This window comes from Caenorhabditis remanei, chromosome X (genome assembly GCF_010183535.1).
Source record: "Caenorhabditis remanei strain PX506 chromosome X, whole genome shotgun sequence".
In the NCBI taxonomy this organism is placed as follows: Eukaryota; Metazoa; Nematoda; class Chromadorea; order Rhabditida; family Rhabditidae; genus Caenorhabditis; species Caenorhabditis remanei.
This window is the reverse complement of record NC_071333.1, coordinates 7,464,531-7,486,896: the sequence shown is the minus strand read 5'-3', so window position 1 is coordinate 7,486,896 and position 22,366 is coordinate 7,464,531. Positions and strand designations below refer to the sequence as shown.

Genomic DNA, 22,366 nt, shown 5'->3' with positions numbered 1-22,366 from the left:
TCCTTAAACTTTTTCAATGTTTCAACTGCCGCCCTTCGAGAATTATTGCACTTTTTGTCCATCATCTTTTCTTATGTCTGTGTCATCATGAATGCCAGATAATTGGAACGGTTAATTAGAAAAGCTTGTGCTTTCTAAAAAGAACACGCCTACATCTTCATCTCCCTTTCTTCTCATTTATCCGTGTTGCTTCCCACTGATTCGTCCCATATTTTCTTTGCTACAAACATTCGTATTTTTTCCGTATTATTGAATAAGCTAAGAAAATAAGTGCTTTCAGGAAAATATGTGTCTTTTGATGTAAAACATGAACCAGACCCAAGAACAAAACTTTACGGAGGTCATTGATCCGGTAGGTCTACATTTGAAACTAAAAAGATCTCCGTGTGAAATTCAAAACAAATACGATACACTCAAAAATATTGTAAAAATCATTTTGATTCAATAGCGGCGTTCTGAATTTTTGAAGAGAAAACTTTTTTCAACTAACCCAGGACTATCTTTTTAATTTTTATGGTTTCAATTGTTGTTTAACGTATCTCATGCTATAATTTTTTCAGATCAAAACAGCTGCCCATTTAACATGGAGTCTAACGGCACTTATCGGTATTCCGGCCAACCTTTTTGTGCTCGCCGCAATTGTGTACTTCCGGTAAGTCTAGAGAAAAACGAAACATACGAACAGGAAATGAGCAACTTATCCAATCGGATGTTCCTCTGATGGAACTCTTCCCAGTAACTTCCGTTTTGATGTTTGATTTTCAGGGACATGCGAACTATTTCTAACATATACATTTTCAATCTGGCTGTTGCGGATCTTCTTTTCCTATGCGGGATTCCAGTTTCATTTTTTGCTCAAACAGCACAAGAAGGATGGATTATGGGACCAATCATGTGCAAACTGTACATCTCTGGAAATGCAGTTTCTCAATTTGCGTCAGCGGTTTTTATTGCAATACTCTCATTTGATCGTTATCTAGCAGTGTGCCGTCCGATTCAATCAACATCTTTCCGTACCACACAAGCAGCGTTTGCTCTGTCTGTGACAGCTTGGATCATGGTTATTCTAGAAATGACTCCGCTATTTCTTTTTGTGAAATTGATCAAGTCTTCTGCAGGTGCAGTCATTGGTCTTAAAAATGTAAACTGTTTGGTTTCAGGTGGCAAAACAAGAGGAAGCTGCATGTTATTTGTAGGCAATGTTACTGCACTTGAATCCGAAGACGAAATGAATATGACGGTGATGAATGAAATTGAACAGAACATGTTAGCGTCGAGAAGGTGACTCCAGACTGATTTGACTCAGACTATTAATATCATCCTTGTAGATTCTTCACTAGTTACACATTTGCCCTTTCCTATCTCATCCCACTGGTTGCTGTCTGGTACTTTTACTTTAAAATAATACTGAAAATGTGTCAGAGAAAGCGACAAATGCATACAAAACGAACGGGCACAAAGAAGAGAACAACCAAGGTAACCCTAAACGATGAATAACTGAAAAAGACATTCATGTATTGTTTTATTTTGTTCAGGTCACAATAATGGGTCTGGCTATTGTCATTTCCTACACACTTTGCTGGCTTCCGTTCTGGATTGTGCAATGGTCAATTGAAGCGAATCTCTTCCAAGGGTGAGTCCAAAAGTTGGGGGGTCAACTGTTTTCCGGAAGTTAGCAAAAAACTTCTCGTGACATCTAATGAAGTTCCGGAGTTCAAATTTCAACGCCAACCACTTGCTCATTAGAAACGTTTTGAATGTCTCGTGAGGAAATGCACTAACGAACATCAAAAAAGTCCCAAAACAGAATTCAATCTATTTCAGCAGCAAGTACTTACTCGTCTGTTTCTCTCATTTTGCTTTTGCTCTACAGTATATCAATTCTGCAGCTAACCCGTTTCTTTACGTGTTCCTATCTGACTCTTTCCAGAAAAATGTGAGAATTTCCGCAAAATTACTGAAACAAAACTATGCCTTTACAGATACAAAAACTGCTACGGACTGCCAAACCTGATAAACAAGCTATGCCGAAGAATTCTACCGAGCCGTTAGATACTAGCAAGATGCTGACTGTTACCACTAATCCACTATGTTCAACTGCTTCAGATTCTCATTACAGCTGCTAACCCAATGTGCTTCTCTTGTTATTTTAGACTATTCAGATCCCATGTCCCGGCATATCCCGAATTGTAAACGATAGTTTCTGTCTTAGAAAATTATTTTTCAAATGCGAAACATTCAAAATCATCAAACGTAGTAACTCTCAACACAACGCATATAAAAGTATTGCATTGTTTCATGTCTTGTATATAAACACACTTGAATATCACTGGTTGTAACTTCCCAAACCTTGTTTTGCTTTTCCCTAAAACATTCCACGCATTCTTTGTTACATACTTTTTATCAATAAACTTTTGTGAGGTTTGTGATTTTTTTTAATTAGAGAAATCAGATTAAAAATGTTTTTTTCTTTTTCTTGGTATCACAACAGGTGGGTCGTCTGTTACTGTCGTTTTATTTTGGGAGTAGCATTCAAATTCTGTTTTTACCTTCAGATGTTGTGACATTCTTGCGATAGAACACTAAGTTTTTCATTAACTTTCTCAAAAAACCTGAAAGACACCACCAGTTCTATTTTGCCTGAAATGACTGTTGTTCTTCTGAGTCTTATTTTCTTATATGTTTTTTCTCAGCCTTGTCATGTAAAAACAGTTGAGGCTGCGTGTATTCCTATTTTTGTACACGTTGAGTCATCTCCACCACCACCTTCGTATTCTTTCGAAATACACAAAAGGTGTTTTCAAGTCAAAAACAAATGAGTCAGAATTTCGAATAATATAGATTTATTGAACGGACATCTTCTTTGTGTTCCATACCCGGGAAGCTATTACTCACCCAAGGAACTCTCGCTGTACATCAACTCTTCAGAACTATTTGGAAATAGAGATGATGAGTAAATGTCGCTTCGAGACCAACTTGGGAAAGACGTGCAAGATAGGCAATTTCTGAAGTGTCTAGAGTAGTTTTGTGTGTTATTTCTTAACACGAATACTTCAATACCACAGAAATTGTCTAGTGAAGAATGTCAAAGTGGCGGATGATTATCGGTTGAGAATATAATTTTCCAACAAACTCTCACTCGATGATCATAAGAATACAATAAAACACCACAAGTAAATTAGAAAGCAAATTAAAGAGCGAGATTACATTTAGACAGAATAGAAAGTCCGCGGAAGTTGAGAAGAGATGGTTTCAACCGTAGGTGTCTTCCGTAACATAGACCCATAACTATAGTTCGGACTATATCCGGATCCGAAAGGGGAATTCCGTAATGAATCGAGACACATGATTAAGAAAATGTCTATAAAGTCTAATGTCGGTTTTGACTAACAAATTATATAGAGAGTTGGAGTAGGGATGAAGAAAAAGCGAAGCAAAAAATGTAGACGTTAAATCCGTGAATTGACAAACCACTGGAGATGTAGACATCTGGAGCGGAACGAGATTTCACTTGAAATGACAGATTGGTTCATGTTGAAAGCCACATGTTGAAACGAGTCGAATGACAACAATATAAACCAGCATCTGGAAATCATAAAATGAATCTTTGAAAAACAATTTTGAACTCGAAACGTACCAATTTGTAATCCGTAACATGGAGATGTTGATGAAGAAAAATCGTCAGATGATGAATGACAGATGACTGGTCAACCTTGCTGACCTCACCATTGTTTTTTCTCGGATTATTCGGCCAATATACCCTACAACAAAAACAAAACGGTTTAGGTGGTTTAGTAATCAAAAAAAAGTCGAAGAAGAACGAGAGAAAGTGTTCAAATAGAAAAGTGGAACAAAAGCGAGAGTAACAACACAGAGAGTACAAAAAAAGTTGAGAGTTTTTTCTCCGCTCTTCTTTTGCGGCCTAGAGTCAAGAAAGCAAGAAAAAAGAGTACCGAACGGCGGAAAAGAAGTGAAAGAGAGCGCGAGTTGCGGACAGAAACGAAAACGGCCAGGAAAGGGGTATTGAAGAAACATGGTCATAAGCGAGACGTTGAGAAGAGGGTAAAGAGAGAAAGTGTGGGTTAGAGAGACGTCCGTCGAACCGATTGAACGTGCTTGCATTTCTCTGCCGTCTCGGCTTCTCTCCACTCGCTATACTATTTCATTACCGGGCAGCCAGCTGCCCTCTCTCCCGGTTGAAAGAGAGGGAAGACGAGTGAACGACGCGTAGAAGCGAAAGATGAGTTGTTAGTACTGCGGACTGCAAGAGGCTGCATTCCCCGAGACCACCATAACAACATTGGTCGTTTGCCTCGCTCACGGAAAGTGAGGGAGAAGAGTAGAAGCGGAGGGTCTTCGTGCGTAAGAGTGAATGAGTGAAAGAGTGAGTGGGCGTGAGGTACTCCCGAGAAATACCAGGAGCTTTCCTCGATTTCTCTGGAGTATCTCCGCTCTCGTTCCTCGAATTTCGCATCTGCGTTATTAGTGGGTAGAGGAAGAGAAGAAGAAAGAGACAGAGACAGAGAGACGAGGATTATGTTATGAACGAATGGAACACTTTCAAAACATATTATGAGAACCTGAAGAGAGATACAGGAACAATGAGTAATCAGACAAGAGAAAAAATAAGAAACGTGAAAAACACAAATGTTGGAAGCATGTCCTAACATCGGTTCGAGTCGGAAACTTAACGAGAAGTGCAAACAAGAACTGAAAGTACAATGTTTCATAATTTTATTTTCTGGGAAAACCGAATAAGCATGACGAAATTAATTATTCTAACTCAAGAAGGAATGTTATTCATCTTCAACGGGCTTTTTTTCTTGTGCTAACCGGGGCACTCAACACATGTCGTTGGTCTCCAGGATATAACTAATTTTTTGCACTTTCCGCATTGTACGGATTTCTTTGTCCTCCAATAGATGTGAAGAAATAGTTTATGAAACGGAACTAAAACGCAATCCGATCAAAAAATAAGATGACTGTTTCAAAGCAAGTATGGGCGGTTAGACAGTCAGCTTGCTTCAACAAAGAAGTATAATTTTCTATAATGCGCTAACTAATTGGAAAACACTGAAAAGTTTTTTGTATCAAATTAGAGAAGTGAAGAATTGAAAGTTGCGTCGAAAACATTGACTGAAAATGTGTGTATGGTCGGTAAAATAGGTTGTAAAATCAGGTTTTTAAGAAAAAAGTTGAATATGAAGTGTTTTATAGTCGAGTTAAGAACAAAATGACGCAAGAAACTTATCAGTCGCATGTTATCAGAGTAGAAAATCTGCAAATTTGTATAGTTCATTGTGAAACAATAGTAATCTGATAGTAAGATGGAATTGTCTTAGACAAAAATTAGCAAGCAGAAGTGAATAAAAACTTATGCTTTTCATTTCAGATACAACGAGAATATTGTGACTATACGAATAATGAACAAATTTGGAGAAGAAGCTTATAGATGAACACTCAAAAATGTGATTTGATAATTAGGAGTGTATTGACTTCAAATTTAAAAAGAAAGCAGTAGTATTTTTGAGAAATTAGAAAATGATTTTAAAACCGGCTTCTTGTCATAGTTATATTGAAAAAAAAACTTATTCAAAAAATCTATTTTTGAGAAATGAAGCGCAAGAAATGATAAACAAAGATTGAATCAGAGAATGGCTTGTTTGTTGACTAACCGTTCGGCTATCCATGTTTATACTTTCATCACTTGTGAGCGTTTCCAAACATTTCATCATACAAACAAGCTGCACACGGGATATCCTCGTGACTGAGAGTTCCTTTTTACAACCGTTCCACACCGTCATTCTACTACATAATCATTGAACATCTGTATTTGTAACTGTTTATAATAAAGAAAAAACGTGTATGATACTTGGTTGATAGCAGTTTCTGATGTTTGATATTCTCATCATATTTGGTTATTATTCCATTGCTGTCAGAGTCCTCAAATTTATAATTGCAAACTACCTACCTGAGTTCAAAAAACTGAAAACATATTATCAATAATTCTGCGTCCTAACCCGGTTCAAGATATTCTTATCATTAATTCGTGATCAAACTTCAGAAATCAATCAGCGCGAAACATTCTGAACGGAAATAACAGGAATACGTCACTTTGAACCGGTGAAGGTCACTTTGCGCTAACTTTTCTCCCAAAGCTTTCCCATTCACACTCACTTCTATTCCAATTTCGTTCTTATAGCATTTTAGGTATTATTTTCTTTTTGAACAAGTAGAACTGAAAAAATGTGTAGCTCATTCCAACATATGTTGCTGCTCAATAACTTTGGAACAAGCTAGCAACGTCTGTGGCGACAAAAGTTTCACGTGAAAAAAACGCAGGCACCAATCATCTTCTTTGTTTTGTGCATTTGTTCTTTGAACACTTAGATTGAGATTTTTTTTCGTAAAAACACTAAGAAATACTGATGGAGGTGTATTTATTTCTAAATTGTTCTGCCGTTCGATTTTCTCTAATGCTATTTTCAACTAGTTTAATTTGTTTTTGCTTACCTGATTTTCTAAACCGTCTAAAAACACTCTTGAACAGTTTTGTTTCATGTGCTACCTGAATTATATTCACTTAAGTCACGTCACGGATGGCGGAATAATCCAAAAGTTCTCCACCCCCCATTGGATATTTGAAAAGAAAAAAGGGCCTATGAAAGAAAAATCACTCTCCCTTATTATCATTGTGTTGTTACTCTCAAACAAAATCTAACAGTTGAAAGTCGACTATTATCAACGATATTTATGACCAAAACAGGTCTTACCTTCTTCCCATATCATCTCAGTTCGTCGAAAAAGTAGGTGTTGGTCAATTCTCTCATTATCACATGATTTTCATGCTACAGCAAAATTATAACTCAAAAACGGTAAGTGTTTAATAAAACAAAATTTTGTTTAACACGGGGATTTCACATTTTTGCAGCCAGTAGGGTTTTGAAAAATGAATAACAAACAAAAAGTACACCGGCTGGTTTCTGACACAATTTTTGAATGCTTCATTCGACTGCCCTATATTTTTTAGCTTTGTGACTTTACAAAAAATTGGACTTTCTCGTTGCCCTTTTAATTTTTCAACAATAAAAATTATTTGAAAGTAGAAATTAATACAACATATTTTTTTGTTTGAAACCCCTAGTGTAACACACTCAGAATATCCAAATAATGCCTAAAAGCTGAATAGCTGTTATCCAATGTTGTTTGTGTTGGCCGAGTCCCCCTTCTGCTCGTTGGTGCTCGGAAGTCTGTTCAATGGAGCACATTTGCCTTCGCCTCACCCCGACTCAACTATTAAGACACCAGCGGTTCTCGAAAGTTCTCTCTTTGAACCGGTTCGCCTCTTTTCATTATTTTTTTGTCTTTTTGATAATTTGCGTCTTATCGTCAATTTAGAGAGATGTTTATCGCAAATTTAGTGCCTTGTTTGTTATATTGTGTGGAGAGACACGGTATTTCTTGTGGGGTTTCATTTCGGTGACTGCTAAATAATTTTTAATTTTCTTTTTCAAAAGACACATTTTTTCTTTTTCACTTTTAAAGAGCTGATGGCAAAGAACAAGTCTCTTTCTATTACACAATCCCCAATGCCCTCCCTCCCCCTTTTCTGCCTTGTTGATATCGTTGGGTGCTCCATGATTCTTTCTTTTCTCTTTTTCTCTTGTTACTTATTTCTTTCTTTTTTTTTTTATTTTCTGTTTATGCACATGCATATGAGCAGTTATTGTAGAAATCGATGAGTGAGGCGGCGACAGCAGTCCATTCATATGCAAATGGAATCGACAAGGTAGCAACACCACCAGATGTCATTTTTTCTATTGAAGGAGAGCCACAGGTAATTTGACACCCAATATTCCACAGGCACTATAAAATAACTTTTCTCTTCAGAATCAAATATCTCCAAAAATGGATCCATTTGATAGACCAAAACATGACAATGATCCAATTGAGGATGCAGTCAAGGTAACCGCCTTAATTAAATTGAGTATTTAACGCATTTCCCAGTTTCCAGAGATGTCATAAAGTACTCGAAAGATTGGAGTGTCCGTTCATTGCTGGCAAAGATAAGGACGGAGATATTGATGAGAGTGACGAGTTGACTGAAAGTGAAGATCATGATGAAATGGCCAATGAAGATGATGGTATACCAGCCAATGAGCGAAAAGTGGAGACAAGAAAAATGGATTGTACCACTGGCCAACTTGTAGCTCCAAAATACTTTGAGAAAACTGAAACAGCGTCATCTGCATCTGAATCCTCAGACGATAATGAGTACATGGCTGTCTTCAAGTACACAATCAGAACTTGCTATACTATTTGGAAGAAACGCCAAAAAAACTCGGAAATTGCATTGAAGGTTGGTTTAATTTGAGATAAGATCTGTCACCTAACCAAGAATTTCGTAATCTGCAATAAGAATCTAAAAAAACTTTACAGGGTTTGATGATTATTTTGGAATTGTGTCTCAATCAGCCAGCGGCTCGTGACGAAATATTCTCTGCTCTCGTCGAAACTTTGGGATTCAACACGGTAAGAGATTCAGACCCCGATAACAATTTTGATGCTGAGTCAGCTGCTGTCCAGAGGACACAACATACAAAATTGCAAACTAAAAGAAAATAGAACTTTGACCATTGGAAAATGTTTTTTGCAGGTCACCTTCTGGAAGAACGTGGTTCCAAAAGTCTTCGATTCGGATTTAACGTTTGCAACACCGTATAGAGAGGCTCTATTGTTTTCTTTGGTTTTGTATGATGTCAACTACAGCAAGAATCGTCTCAGAGAGCTTTATGCAGCAATTCCTGGATTCCGACAGAGCATGCTGGGAAGCAGAGCCAAGCAGTTTGGAGAGAGATATCGTCATCTGCAAATGAAGATTGCCCGTTCTCGTGCAAGCTCCAGAATGTCCTCTAAAGTTGGATCTATGGAGAATCTTCCATCAATGTCGTCCATTGTCAATGAAGTTTTTATTGATGAGGAGCAAACGCACGTTGGTAACCAACAGCCGCTGGTCGACATGTCGCACGACAAGGTACACATTGATACTTTTTTGTCTTACGAACCTTGACAAACATTCACCTCTCTTGATAATTTACTTTGTTTTTTAGCAACGAGTTATCAACGTTTCAAATGCACCGCCAGTTTCGATCAGTCGGAAAACAAGCGGGTCATGGGAGATCAAACAAGGTTCGGGTGGACTGGTTGCTTGTGTTGATCCAGTGATGTCAGCTGATAAAAAGAACATTTGGCTATCGAATCTCGGAGTCAACATGCAAGAAGAACTCAAAGTAAATTCAAAAATTTGAACCCAGAGAAAACAGAAAAATACATTTTCAGGAGCACTCAACAACCACCAATTCTCTCGGGCTCCCATTGATCAAGCAAGCATGTGCCGGTGAAGTTTTCTGCGTCTTGGAACGCAATGAAAAGAAGGAGTTAACACCAAAGCAACAAGCTGTTGAAAGTGACATGTCACTCCTCTCAGTTCTCAACACATACAATAAGCACAGTTATCAACTCAATCCAGTTGTAGTTAATCAGGATGATTATGACACTTATTACGGTGGAATCAGCAACGGGCTTCTGTGGCCAGCACTTCACAACTTGCCACAATATATTTCAACGTGTTACGATGATCCAGAGACGCTTCGCAATCAATGGTGCGCTTACGTCAGAGTCAATTATCTGTTCTCAATCAACGCTGCTAGAAACAGTCGTGCTCAGGACTTTATTTGGATTCACGACTACCATTTGATGCTCTGTGGACATATCATGAGATCTTTGGAATCTAGTCTTGAGGTTTGTCGAGAACTAGCACGGAAACCTATTTCCGAATTCCAATAAAAAATAAATTTTTTTCAGATCGGGTTTTTCTTGCACATTCCATTTCAACCACCAGCAAACTTCATGACCAAATACAAGACTGTGGCTGACCCAATTATTCGAGCCCTCTTGAGATTCACAAAAGTCGGATTCCAAACCAGCCGTGACAGAGAGACATTTGTGAAATTAGTTAGAGATCATATCAAACGAACCAAAGTTGAGTATGACAGTCGTCTTGATCGTTATACTATTGAACACGAGGTGAGTTAAACAATACAGTAAAAATATAAGACACGTGTATATTTTCAGGGATGGACCTGCTCTCTTGGAGTCTTCCCAGTCTCCATTAAGATTGCTGACTTTGTCAACATTGCCAAAAACCCGCAAACTATGATTGAGGCAGAAGAAATCAGAAAGCAGGTAAACGAAAATAATTCTTATCATTTTTCACTGTCAGTTTCTATTTTTAGATATTGGGAAAATGTGCTGAAGGTGGTCAGTTGTTCTTCTCGGTTGAGAGATTTGATTACACAAAAGGAATCTCTGAAAAACTTCGTGCGTGGCAAAGATACTTTGAGAAGTACCCCGACCGAATTGGAAAAGATGTACTTCTTCAAGTAGCTGTGACTAACAGAAGATCTGTGGACTCCTACCGTCAGTATCAAGATGATGTGATGGCACTGGCTGATTTGATCAATGAAAAGTTTAAGAGTGAAAAGTATCCTGACTGGAAACCAGTCATTTTTGAAACTGATGGACTTCCAAGATCACGTCTCATCGCGCATTACCTTGCTATGGACATTGGAGTCGTAACTCCATCAAAAGATGGTATGAACTTGGTGGCTAAGGAAATGCTTGTCTGCAACCCAACTGCTTCACTTGTTCTTTCCACTGGAGCTGGTACTGAAGTTCAGTTGAGCAACGCTCAATTTTATTCGGAGCAAGAGGGAAAATGTTATCATCGTGTTGAAAATATTGCGGATACTGAGGCATTTGCTAACAACTTCTTTGCTGCAGCAACGGAAAGCAAGGATACCAGAGTGAAACATGGAGAGAAGATCAATCAATTCTTGTGTGTTCATGATATCGACGAGTGGAGTGATCAATTCTTAGACCCCAAATGGACACATGAAGTCATCAGTCAGTGTGAAGTGAAACAGCTTGGTCAGTTCTACGCTCTGATGAGTCGTACAGCTCAAACCCGTCGTCAAATTGTTGAATGTGTTCTCAAAGGGTTGCCAATCAGACCACATTTTGCAATTTCTTTGGAAAATGCCAAGGTAAATTGAAATAGGAGAAGAATGCAAGAACAATCAACACTTTTTCAGAACTCCTTGGAAACTTCATGCGCCGAAGGAACCAAACTGACATTGGAAGCTGATGAAGAGTCAGGAGAAGAGAAAGGATTCAAAATCACATATGATATTCGTGATGAACTCAGTGAGATGGAGAAAGATTTGGCATTCCTAGCTTTCATTCAATCTGATGAGTATGAGAATGCAGAGGAATTCATCAAGGTGAGACTATTTCAAGAGAAGTAATCTATAAATGATTTTTCAGACTATTGGATCATTCTATGAGGGCGGACCAGTTCTTTTTAAAAACGAAGTAAAACAAGCGGCTGAGATGTTGCAACAAGGAATCCATTACAACACTTTCTTCACTGATCGGTGACAATTTCCTTATCTTGATGAGTTTTTATGATTTTGTTTTCAGTGATGGAACATTGAAAAGCTACGCATGTTCTTACCCAACCAGCGTTCAGCCAGCTTATTCTGCAGTCATTCAAGCCCAATTTGCTCGTCGTTGTGCTACGTTCTGTGCAATCGTCACAACTGCTCCACTTCTTCACACCGGTATTCTCGAGGTTGCGACTATTCCAGAAGGATATTACGCATACGGAGCATCTGCTGGAAGAGAATGGTATTTGAACCCAGCCCAACAGTTCAAGGATAGATCGTTCTCTGCAGTGGACTTGACTCTAATGAACAAAGTTTTTGAATTGGTGAGTATAACCTCAAAATAGTCAGTTTCTAATGTTTTTTCTTATTCAGATTGAAGAGCTTCTTGAAAAACCAGAATTCAAGACTTTCAAATGGATTGGAAGTGGTATCCAGAAACATTGTGGACACATTACCATTGCAAAACAAGACGTGAATGGTACAATTCCAACTCGCAAAGTGACCAGACTTTATGAGGAGTTGGTGAGAATTGTTAATGACTTCGATCCAAACGGAACCACTTTGACGATGAGAGAATCAGATCTCGACTTCAAGATTTATGTGAAGGTAGAGTTGTTTCATTTGGAGAGCAAAGCTTTGATGTTTCTTTTTCCAGGCAAAACTGAAGGGAAGAATCTTCAACAAGGGACATGGTATCCGTCTTGTGAGAGAGAAACTGAAGCCTAATATGTCCAAAGGAAATTGTCTAGTCTGTGGAGATAACGAGTCGGACATTCCAATGTTGGAAGAGTGTCTGAAGCTCGCCGGATCAAAAGTTTACACAATCTGGGTTACAACGGATAAAAGCCTTCAAGAAAAAGTGAGATTTTTCAAATCCCATGGCATCATATTATTTTCTTCTTTTTCCAGGTCACTCATCTCTGTGATCGATACAGTTGCAAGAATATTCATTTCGTGTCCTGTCCTCAGGTCCTGCTTGGTGCTATGGCATACGCAACAGCTCATACTTTGATTGACGAGAGAAACCGAAAAGCAGATAACTATTATGACTCGGATACCCCGATAGATGCAGAAGAAGCTGGCAGCAATTAAATTTCACGGATTTCTTATCTTCTTGTATGCTATTTAATCATTTTTTCCCAACATTTTTCCAGTATTAACCTAATTATTACCTATATTCGTTTAACCCCGGCTTCTCTAATTTTATATTGCCTGGTGCACTTTAACAAACTTTGTTTCCCGATTCATCATAATAATACTTGTAAATACAGATTTTCATATTAGATCCCTACGATGTTCAGAATATCTGATGTTTCCCCTAGTTCTCCGTGAGAATCCATTCATGTCACCATAGTGAATTACTTTTCCTTTTTACGAATAAATGCGTATGTATTTATGTTGACGCGAGAAGAAAAGAAAAATTTATATTCAACGCCATACTAACAGAATGACTAATGAGAGTGAAAAAGAAAAGGGGTCTCATGACTACAGCACAACGAAATTTGGACGTGCTCTCGTGTTTTTTCAGTAAGTCTATGGAATTGCAGTCAGCGAAGAGCGCGGAGGGCATAACAGCCGCTTTGGCTAAAATCGATATAAGGCGACAGCGCAGCAGGAGACGAGAAAAGAGGCCGACGGAGTAGAAGAAGGCGTGCTCTTCATTCGAGCAACAGCTTTATTTGGAAGAAGTTTAGAAGACGATGGAGGCTGAAACGCCGCCGGCTAGGACTCTTGCTTATGGTACATCGGAGACTATTGATGGTAAGTATCTTCTATGACGTGTTGTGGTTAATAACAAGATAATCAAAAACAATTGTTTTCACATTAACGGAGTAGTTGATCACTGAACGGTCGTACTGACCGGATCGATACAATTCGCGGAGGAACAATCCACATCCCCGCACACAAAAGGCAATGTGTGTCTTTCTCTTTTCTTTCACCACCTGCGCTTCTTAACGTTTCTCCTTTTCTAACCTACCTGTCCGTCAAACTGTCGTTTTCTTCAATGAAACAATCGAGATAACCTATATATGAAAACTACTCTGTATGTATAGGATATTAAGCCAGAATGATAATGAATCAAATGACAACGATGAGAAAAATGTAAAAATCTTGGCAGGTAAATAATCCCGACGGTTTAACACTTTTTTTCATTTTTTGTCGTAAACTTTCCAACTTTTAATGTTTCAGATGACGAGGCGTTAGACGCAAAACGTTGGAAGCGACGTCATGTGGTGGCTGTTTTGGCTTTGCTCGGATTTGCGAACATTTATGCGATGAGGGCAAATTTGAGCATTGCCATAGTTGAAATGACATCAGGAGGGGAGAAAAAAGTCAACGGAACCATTTTGCATGTGAGTTTGTTTTATGGGAAAGTTCAATAACCACATTTTAATTAGGTAAATGTAGTTTTTTGCAGTGGTTTTCCTTTTTTGCTAGAAAAATTACAAAATATTGGGAAACTAAAATTTAAGCGAGTAACTTTTGGTGAACAATAAGGCTGACATAGCTTTTACAAAATGTTGATTTCAAACAAAATTATAAAGATATTCAGTTATCTGTCAATTTTTTTGAAAGTTGATATTAAAACCGATCAACATGTTTCAGGTTCATGGTGACTTTGAGAATTGGACCCCAATGACTCAAGGAGTGGTTCTCAGCTCATTTTTCTATGGATACATTGTATCTCAATTACCCGGAGGATATCTCGCTTATACTCATGGAGCAAAAACCGTTTTCTTTGCTGGCACATTTGGTAAGTTGTCTTCTTTTCACTCATTTTTAACCCATTCATGCAATATCCGATCTCATTTATTTATAGGAACCGCTGTCTTCACTCTTCTCACTCCGCCGTTTGCTCGAATGGGATATGGAATGCTCGTTTTCGCTCGTTTCATGGAAGGATTACTGGAAGGAGTCACTTATCCAGCGATGCATGTCATCTGGAGCCGATGGGCTCCCCCGTTAGAACAAACAAAATTGGCTACATTTGCATTTTCTGGGTTGGGACAAAGAAAACATGGTAAAAGTGACAAGATGTGTTTTTTTCAGATCTTACTTTGGAACAGTCATTGCTATGCCATTGTCAGCATACTTGGGAGAAAACTTTGGATGGCCTATGATTTTCTGGTTCTTCGGTATGCAAATTAAACTTGTTGATGACATTCTTTTTTTGAAGGTGCTCTTGGTGTGATTTGGTGCACAGTCTGGTTCAAAACAGTGCATGATCGACCAGAGGATGATCCAAAAATCACAACATCTGAGCTTGCTTTACTACAGCGTGATGCCTTCAGCCAGAGCCATTATGTGAGTTGGCGTGTGCCGAGAGAACTTTTTTATTACACATAAACACACACAAGCAGCAGCACTTTTCTCTCTTGAGGAAGAAAAACACAATGAGAAGAAGAAATAGAGATTAGGAAGAAAAAACGGAACAAAATTCAGTTAAAGATGATAGATAGAGACGCTGAACAAGACTACTGTAACTCTTAACAACATTATTTGAAGAATATTTTCAGATGGTCCCATGGGGACAGATTCTCCGCTCCAAGCCGGTCTGGGCAATCATCATGGCACACAGTGCCCAAAACTTTGGATTCTACATTATGCTAACCAATTTGCCAAAAATGCTAAAGGACATTGCTGGATACAATGTCGAAAAAGTAGAACATTTTCAGATTTTAGTTGATTCAAATTCTATTAATATTTTTAGGCCGGTTTTGCAAGCAGCCTTCCGTATTTCTTGATGGGATTTCAAATAATCACTGGAGGACAACTATGCGACTACTTGAGAAAGAATAAGCATTACGACACACTCTTTGTGAGAAAAGTGGCATGTGCTTTAGGTACTTTGAAGTTACAAAAACATCTCATACAGAAAAAACAAAAAAATGACAAAAACGAGTTTGAATTCATGTTTCTAATTCAGGATTTGTGGGGCAATCAGTATTCTTATTCCTCGTCATGACAACGTCAAACTCATTTCTCCTCGTACTCTTCTTCTCGATCTCAATAGGACTTGGTGGAATTTGCTGGTGCGGATTTTCGGTCAATCACTTGGACTTGGCACCACAATATGCTGGACATCTGATGGCCGTCTCGAACACATTTGCCACTATTCCCGGAATTTTCGGACCACTTCTTGTCGGAGCAATTGTAGAGAATGGAGTGAGTTTCAAAAATGAAAATTCCCTCTCAAATTGTTATTATTTGAGATTATCTCGGAATGGAACGTAATCATGTACATAATAATATCTATCTACCTGGCTGGTGGAGCACTCTTCTGGAAGTTTGCTGACGCTTCACTACAACCATGGGCATCGGACCACACTTCTTTTGTCGGACAGCTTGAATAGATGGATCACATATCTAACAACTGAACATTCGCATTTCTTCTATCTTCGTCACATTTCCCTTTTATAGAAACATAATTGAGTTGAGGCCAGAGATTTCTAAATCCAAGTTTTGTTTTTGAATTTCCCATCTGAAAGAAAATAAAACTTTGGACGTTATTTGCAGAAAGCGAGATTATTTATTTCATTTACATAATTGAAAGTACATTGTAGAACTTTTGACTAATCCCAAATGGGAGAATGTAGATGGACCACAAGTAACTGCTTGAAAAAAGCAAAAGGAAAATATTCTGGGAACAGTAAGAAAAGATGACAGAAAAATGGGCGAGAAATTAAAGTAACCATTTGGAGTGATAGAAGTGTGAACGCGCAGTCAGACGGCGTGGTTAGGAAATTGGGGGTTGCCAGATGGCTTCGAATTGACGTTTTTCTTTCAACTGGTGAAAGAAAGTGTCAAACCAACCGGCAACCACACATTTCCAGTTGAATATTATGATCTCGGCTATTAGACTAAGGGTAAAGAGCGGCGAAAATAAGAAAGAGCGCGCGGAATGGGTTAGAGCGCCGTCTGAACGCTGCGCCACACGGGATGACAACAATGACTCAGGAATACAAGAGGGTACATCAGATGAACAACTAGAAAGATCTTCAAGCGATACACCGTATTGAATTCTTGAATAACGTTGACGCCACTCCCAAAGTGGTTGCAGTTGCTTGTGGGGTTGAGATGTTCAGGCGCTGGCGAGCTCGTCTTGGGCTCCGGTGGTGATAAGGTGAGCGAAGGCCTTGTAGTCGACCTCTCCTCCCTCGATTGGTGGCTTTCCCTGGAAATATTATGATAAGAAATTGTGAACAATTCAGATATGTAAATTACCTTGTACATAGCCTTGATCTCGTCCTCGTCCAATGGCTCTCCTCTCTTGTTTTGAAGGATCTTGATGAGCTCGTCCTCCTTGATCTTTCCGCAATCCTTCTTGTCGAACATAGCGAAGGCTCCAACGATGGTGGCCTCTGGGTCAGTTCCTGAAAAGATTAAATTAGTTAGAATGATATGATTCCCTATTCAATACGGTACATACCGGTCAATCGCTCTCCGAAGAGGGTGAGGAAGACGGTGAAGTTGATTGGTCCGGAAGCCTCCTTGATCATGGCTTCGATCTGGCTGTCTGGGGCGATTTGTCCCATGGAAGCATAGAGATCCTTGAGGTCAGACTGAAAATAGAAATTATGTTAGGATCTCGTGCACAATTAGTAAAAAACGTACCTTGTCGATGACTCCGTCTTTGTTCTGGTCCATGATACCGAAAGCCTCCTTGAACTCCTGGATGGTCTTCTGGTCGAACTGAGCGGCCTCAGATCCGGAGCGCTTCTTGGATGACTTCTTCTTGGCGGCCTTGGACTGAAATAGAGAAGAAGTGAATACTGAATGTTATTAACTCATCACAATTCTAAACAATTTCACAACTCGATACCAAAAATAGGTTGAGTTCTTAGATTCAATATGAGCTTACTATGATTCAAAGTTCGAACCCTAATAGTATTAGTCATCATGCTTAATAATCTAAAGTTTTCTAGTAGAACTCATGAAACTCACCATTTTGTGGACTGTGTTGAGTAGTGAATGAGACTGACTGAAGAATATCCGTCGCTTTTGTCTGCCTTTTACACTGTCGCGGCCGAGCTTCGGAGAGGGGAGCTGTTTGAGCAAATCTCAACAACTTTACACAAGAGGCGCACCGCCCCCGTGGTGCTAACATCAGGCATCCGATGGAGGTTTCCAAGAAGATGGGCAAAACTCTCGCCTTGCTCTCGCACTCCTCTCATCGACTTACCCGCCATTGAAAGTTCTCCGATCACACAAATGAGAAAATGAAAAGGGACGATGAGAAAAAGAATGGGGAGATGAAAAGGGGACGGAATGGATGGCAAGGTGATCACTGAAGGAATGGGGCGAGTGGAGAATATGCATATCGTAATGTGAAAAACTGCATTATCTTTGCTTCAAAACATTTATCTTTTCGAAAATAGAAAAAAAAGTTAAATTCATGTTGATACGCTAAAATACAGTTTTACATTCAGCGAATCAGTTTTGTTGTTGAAAATGGATAGAGTTGCAGTAGTTTAACGAAACACTTATTTCCATTGAACGTGTCTCAATTCATAGAAGTATAAAATACTTCTTCATATATAACATTTCACTTCATTTCGTTTACAGAGAAGCAACCCCGTGGCAATTATAACATGATAATACTTTATTGAGAGAACCCAATTGCTTCTTTTTCTTTTTGGTTGCTGTTGAGATTTTTACATCTGAAAATTTTCTATGGATACTTTTGCACAGTTTTTTTTTCATTCCATAATCTACTTTTTCATATTCTAATTGAGAAGATCAACCTGTCATAAATTTCAACGATTATTTCAATATTTTCTTCTCTGAAAATCTTGGGTACTACTTTGTAGTTTTGAAAAAACAGAATCAACAAACATTTTTTTATTTGAAAACAATTTTGAAAGGGACAGCTGGTGTTTTTCTGAGAGAGCTGATTTCTTCCGACTTTTCAAACGATGAAGATTTTCAAAGCAAGTCTGTTTTCTATCAAATTTTTTTTGACAGATTTCGGTTATAATTACACCGTAGTTTTCGGAGGGTTAAGACACATTATATTCATTTCTCTCATATGCTGCGAATGATGTTTCTTTAATTTTTGACAATGAAAGACTTCAATATGACTTAATATTAACAGTTAACTTGGTCCAATGTTCACTTTTTATTTTAGTCTATTTTAGTATTAATCGGCCACCCTGTGCAAATCCTGATCATTCATCTTCCAAATCACCCCTTTCATGTTATCCACCCTCGCGTTTCTGCGCAAAAAACGCAAGCAGAAAAAACGTTTTCACTTTAACTTTACCTGCTCCTGAGATGCACTTCAAAAATATTTGAAGCCAAACAGTTGGCTTTTCTAAAATTTTCTTCCTTCTCACTACTCTCTAGATATTTGCGTTTCTCAAACAGATAGATATTGCGTATATCTTTGCCGCCGCTGGGAGGAGTGATCAGAGTGCTTTAGATCCCAGAGAGACACGAGACACTCTCCCGGGATCACGGCATTGCTCGGCTCGTCGCGACTCTGCTCACAGAACGTTATCTCTATGCCAAGGGTTGGTTGCGGACCGTTGTGTTACACTATATTTCAAACGGCATCCCGGGAATCTGCCACCCTCCGCCGATTGCCTACTTACTTACAAAGCTCCCGCCGAGAGCACCTCCTTCTTTTCGTATCACCTCCCTCCTCCTTCAGCAACTCCTCCTTCTCCATCCTATCTATACGCCTACCAGCCAACCATTATTATCTCAGTGCTCTCGACAGAATCGGGAGTTGGAAAACTCCTCTTCTCTTTCGTTTCTTTTCATTCTTTCCATGTGTGCCTTCCAAAACGTTCACTTTTTCCTCTTTACTTTTCATATATCCCACATTACCAATTCTCACGATTTTAGGTAGAGAACCTTTGTCCAACATGTCCAAGGCCGCCAAGAAGAAGTCATCCAAGAAGCGCTCCGGATCTGAGGCCGCTCAGTTCGACCAGAAGACCATCCAGGAGTTCAAGGAGGCTTTCGGTATCATGGACCAGAACAAAGACGGAGTCATCGACAAGGTACGTTTTTCACTAATCGTGTACGAGATCCTAACATAATTTTTGTTTTCAGTCTGACCTCAAGGATCTCTACGCTTCCATGGGACAAATCGCCCCAGACAGCCAGATCGAAGCCATGATCAAGGAGGCTTCCGGACCAATCAACTTCACCGTCTTCCTCACCCTCTTCGGAGAGCGATTGACCGGTATGTACCGTATTGAATAGGGAATCATATCATTCTAATTAATTTAATCTTTTCAGGAACTGACCCAGAAGCCACCATCGTTGGAGCCTTCGCTATGTTCGACAAGAAGGATTGCGGAAAGATCAAGGAGGACGAGCTCATCAAGATCCTTCAAAACAAGAGAGGAGAGCCATTGGACGAGGACGAGATCAAGGCTATGTACAAGGTAACCCCAACATCAGAGTAGTTCACAATTTCTTATCATAATATTTCCAGGGAAAACCACCAATCGAGGGAGGAGAGGTCGACTACAAGGCCTTCGCTCACCTCATCACCACCGGAGCCCAAGACGAGCTCGCCAGCGCCTAAACATCCCACATTGCACAACATCTACAAATTTCTTTTGAATCAATTTGATACTTTCTCATTTATTCATTCAATTATAATCTTTGCAATGGATTAGTGCAATAAATGGTGCTGATAAATATAGTTAATAAACCCAGACAAGCGTGTTTTATGCCATCCAGCGAAAGTTAAAGGAAGGAGGAATGATTTGTGACTTAGAAGGAGAAGTTAGATAAGACTGGAATTTCTATCACAATGACAAAGAGGAAAAACGGGGAAGCTCAGGAACAAATACAAGATACTGAACCACAAACACAAAAAAGATTTACAAGTAAAAATTAAAAGCTAATTCCTCATTTTGGTTTTGACAATTCGCACAGCGAACTTCATCAGGTAAGCTCTACAACTTTCCATAATATTTACAAGGAACGAATTATACAACACGTACTTTACAGAAGTGGGGGAAGCAAAAAAAAATACAAAATGACCACGTCATTAGGAATGAGTTTGATTGTTGGGCAGCAAGATTTATTCCATCATGGCCTCGTCATGAGTTGGATCCTGAACTGGCGATGGGTGGGTTCCACTTGGTCCCTCGTTATACGGTAACACAGCGAGTTGTTGTGGATATGGATATGGATCCATTGGTTGTGCTGATACTTCCATTGCTGCCTCGGCTTCGGTGAGAGGACGAACTCGGATGATGACCCAAATTGACTCTGTAAGAAATACATACTTTTAGATAGGAATAGTTTAATTGTGGAACGTTCAAAAACAACTTTTCGTTGAATTGATATCTATGGCAAATTTGATTACAAAGGAAATATGTTAAATTATTGTCTGCCACAAGTGAGATGGTTTTAGAAAACATAGGAACGCTCCACAGTGAACACTTTTTGCATACGTGCAAATTTACGGCCCGGTCGGACAGGGCTCGAAAGCTTAATATTAAATTAAAAAACTAAGTTTTTTGATTCATAACTAGCTTTTGATTGATATCTGAACTATTGTCAAAAATGCGATGTTTTCGGAAAAAATCAAATTTTTGTACAAATTTTAGTTTGATTTGTTTAGCCGGGCCGGCAAGGTCGCAAAAATTCTCTTCATGGCCGGGCTCGTTGCAAGTATGATGTTTTTGTTTAATTTTGATCCACTTACTCGAAATCGTAGGCGACGTTTCTTACTCATAATGTCACTTTCTTGCTTCAATCATGCTTATTTGGCGATTTAGCTGGACAACCAAAACTTTGGCTTAATCTTTTGCCGAAGCTTTTAATACAACTGTGTGCATTGTTATGAACAAAAACGCTTACCTCCAAAGAAGATATTCTGTGGTGTCACAAATTGGAACCGTGCTTTGAAATCCCCCATCTCGATTGGACATGTGATACGAATATCGATGTTCTCTGACTGATCCGGGTCGAGAACTGTGTCTTTCCATACTTCATAGTCGATCGGATCTCCATCAACGAAAGCGAGTCGAGTCCCTTCAGGCCATCTGAATCTCCCATCGTTGACAACTCTCCATCCACAGAAGAATGTCGCATTTGGACGATACGTGAACGACTGAAAATAAATTACATTGTTGAGTGAAATATGTATAGTTTTGATTACCCCAGAAATAGCTTCCCCGTTTGTGCATTCCTTGATTGTTGATGATAGACATGACTGCCGGAATGCTTCTTCCATATGTACCAAATCTCCATTCTGATCGTAGAAAACTGACAGTGCTGTTGATAGATTCCTAAACCATTTACATGAAAATGTGTTTCATTGAAGATCAAAACACTCACCAGTTGGCTAGATCCAAGTAGAATGAAGCTAAGTCGTGTGGAATAATTTGTGGAGAAATGATATCCGCGAATTTTCGTATCAAATTCTGAAAATTGTATGATTTGATCAGTTTGTAATGAAAAAGTAGTTCATACCTCTCTGTCATCGGTCGTCATTTGACTCATTTTTGATATTAAACTGTTTTCGAGGGCGTCCATTTGGTCTGAAGAACAAGAATATATAAAAATTCAGGTAACCGAGAAACAAGACATACACATAACGAAAAAATGAATGATCTTAGAAAAAAAGAGTCACGACTGTCTCAATGGAAGTGCGCGTGAGGACCTTTGTCGAGATCGATAAATCTCGATGGCAACCGTCTCCAAACAAAGAATGCAACAATGAAAAGGACTACGTGAGAAAATGGAAAAAAGGTTAGGCTAGAGACAGAATTGGGATAAAACAATAGATAAGATTGGAGAAAAATTATCCCTGGATAATCTGAATTTGACAAAATTAATTAAGCTGTACCAGTTTTGTAATATTTTAACTTAACTAAGTTCCTTAC

At 38.9% G+C, this 22,366-nt stretch overlaps 6 protein-coding genes across 6 annotated transcripts; 4 read left to right on the top strand and 2 right to left on the bottom strand.

Annotated features, from left to right (window-relative positions):
- Positions 1-307: 307 nt before the first annotated feature.
- Positions 308-2,126, top strand: GCK72_023429 (uncharacterized protein; the record flags this gene model as incomplete). Its single annotated transcript, XM_053735395.1, has 8 exons — positions 308-352; positions 561-652; positions 766-1,118; positions 1,161-1,281; positions 1,329-1,476; positions 1,536-1,633; positions 1,825-1,936; positions 1,983-2,126. 8 exons carry the CDS (start codon positions 308-310, stop codon positions 2,124-2,126), a joined length of 1,113 nt encoding a protein of 370 aa, XP_053578961.1.
- Positions 2,127-7,738: 5,612 nt separating this feature from the next.
- GCK72_023428 (uncharacterized protein) lies at positions 7,739-12,599 on the top strand (the record flags this gene model as incomplete). Its single annotated transcript, XM_003102604.2, has 16 exons — positions 7,739-7,837; positions 7,891-7,965; positions 8,015-8,359; positions 8,440-8,532; positions 8,657-9,034; positions 9,111-9,290; positions 9,340-9,801; positions 9,865-10,086; positions 10,135-10,245; positions 10,296-11,105; positions 11,154-11,342; positions 11,386-11,495; positions 11,542-11,830; positions 11,880-12,113; positions 12,163-12,366; positions 12,417-12,599. The coding sequence occupies 16 exons, from the start codon at positions 7,739-7,741 to the stop codon at positions 12,597-12,599; spliced, it is 3,984 nt and encodes a 1,327-aa protein (XP_003102652.2).
- A 954-nt stretch (positions 12,600-13,553) lies between these two features.
- On the top strand, positions 13,554-15,862 carry GCK72_023427 (uncharacterized protein; the record flags this gene model as incomplete). The annotated part of the gene is made up of 10 exons (XM_053735394.1): positions 13,554-13,626; positions 13,698-13,861; positions 14,115-14,262; positions 14,329-14,509; positions 14,559-14,644; positions 14,713-14,813; positions 15,026-15,169; positions 15,220-15,352; positions 15,436-15,674; positions 15,722-15,862. 10 exons carry the CDS (start codon positions 13,554-13,556, stop codon positions 15,860-15,862), a joined length of 1,410 nt encoding a protein of 469 aa, XP_053578960.1.
- A 728-nt stretch (positions 15,863-16,590) lies between these two features.
- GCK72_023425 (uncharacterized protein) lies at positions 16,591-20,070 on the bottom strand (the record flags this gene model as incomplete). The annotated part of the gene is made up of 5 exons (XM_053735393.1): positions 16,591-16,683; positions 16,734-16,882; positions 16,939-17,071; positions 17,124-17,258; positions 20,008-20,070. The coding sequence occupies 5 exons, from the start codon at positions 20,068-20,070 to the stop codon at positions 16,591-16,593; spliced, it is 573 nt and encodes a 190-aa protein (XP_053578959.1).
- Positions 19,379-20,049, top strand: GCK72_023426 (uncharacterized protein; the record flags this gene model as incomplete). The annotated part of the gene is made up of 4 exons (XM_003102588.2): positions 19,379-19,516; positions 19,569-19,701; positions 19,758-19,906; positions 19,957-20,049. The coding sequence occupies 4 exons, from the start codon at positions 19,379-19,381 to the stop codon at positions 20,047-20,049; spliced, it is 513 nt and encodes a 170-aa protein (XP_003102636.2).
- A 483-nt stretch (positions 20,071-20,553) lies between the features above and the next one.
- Positions 20,554-22,016, bottom strand: GCK72_023424 (uncharacterized protein; the record flags this gene model as incomplete). The annotated part of the gene is made up of 5 exons (XM_053735392.1): positions 20,554-20,744; positions 21,339-21,591; positions 21,640-21,769; positions 21,819-21,904; positions 21,954-22,016. The coding sequence occupies 5 exons, from the start codon at positions 22,014-22,016 to the stop codon at positions 20,554-20,556; spliced, it is 723 nt and encodes a 240-aa protein (XP_053578958.1).
- Positions 22,017-22,366: the final 350 nt, after the last annotated feature.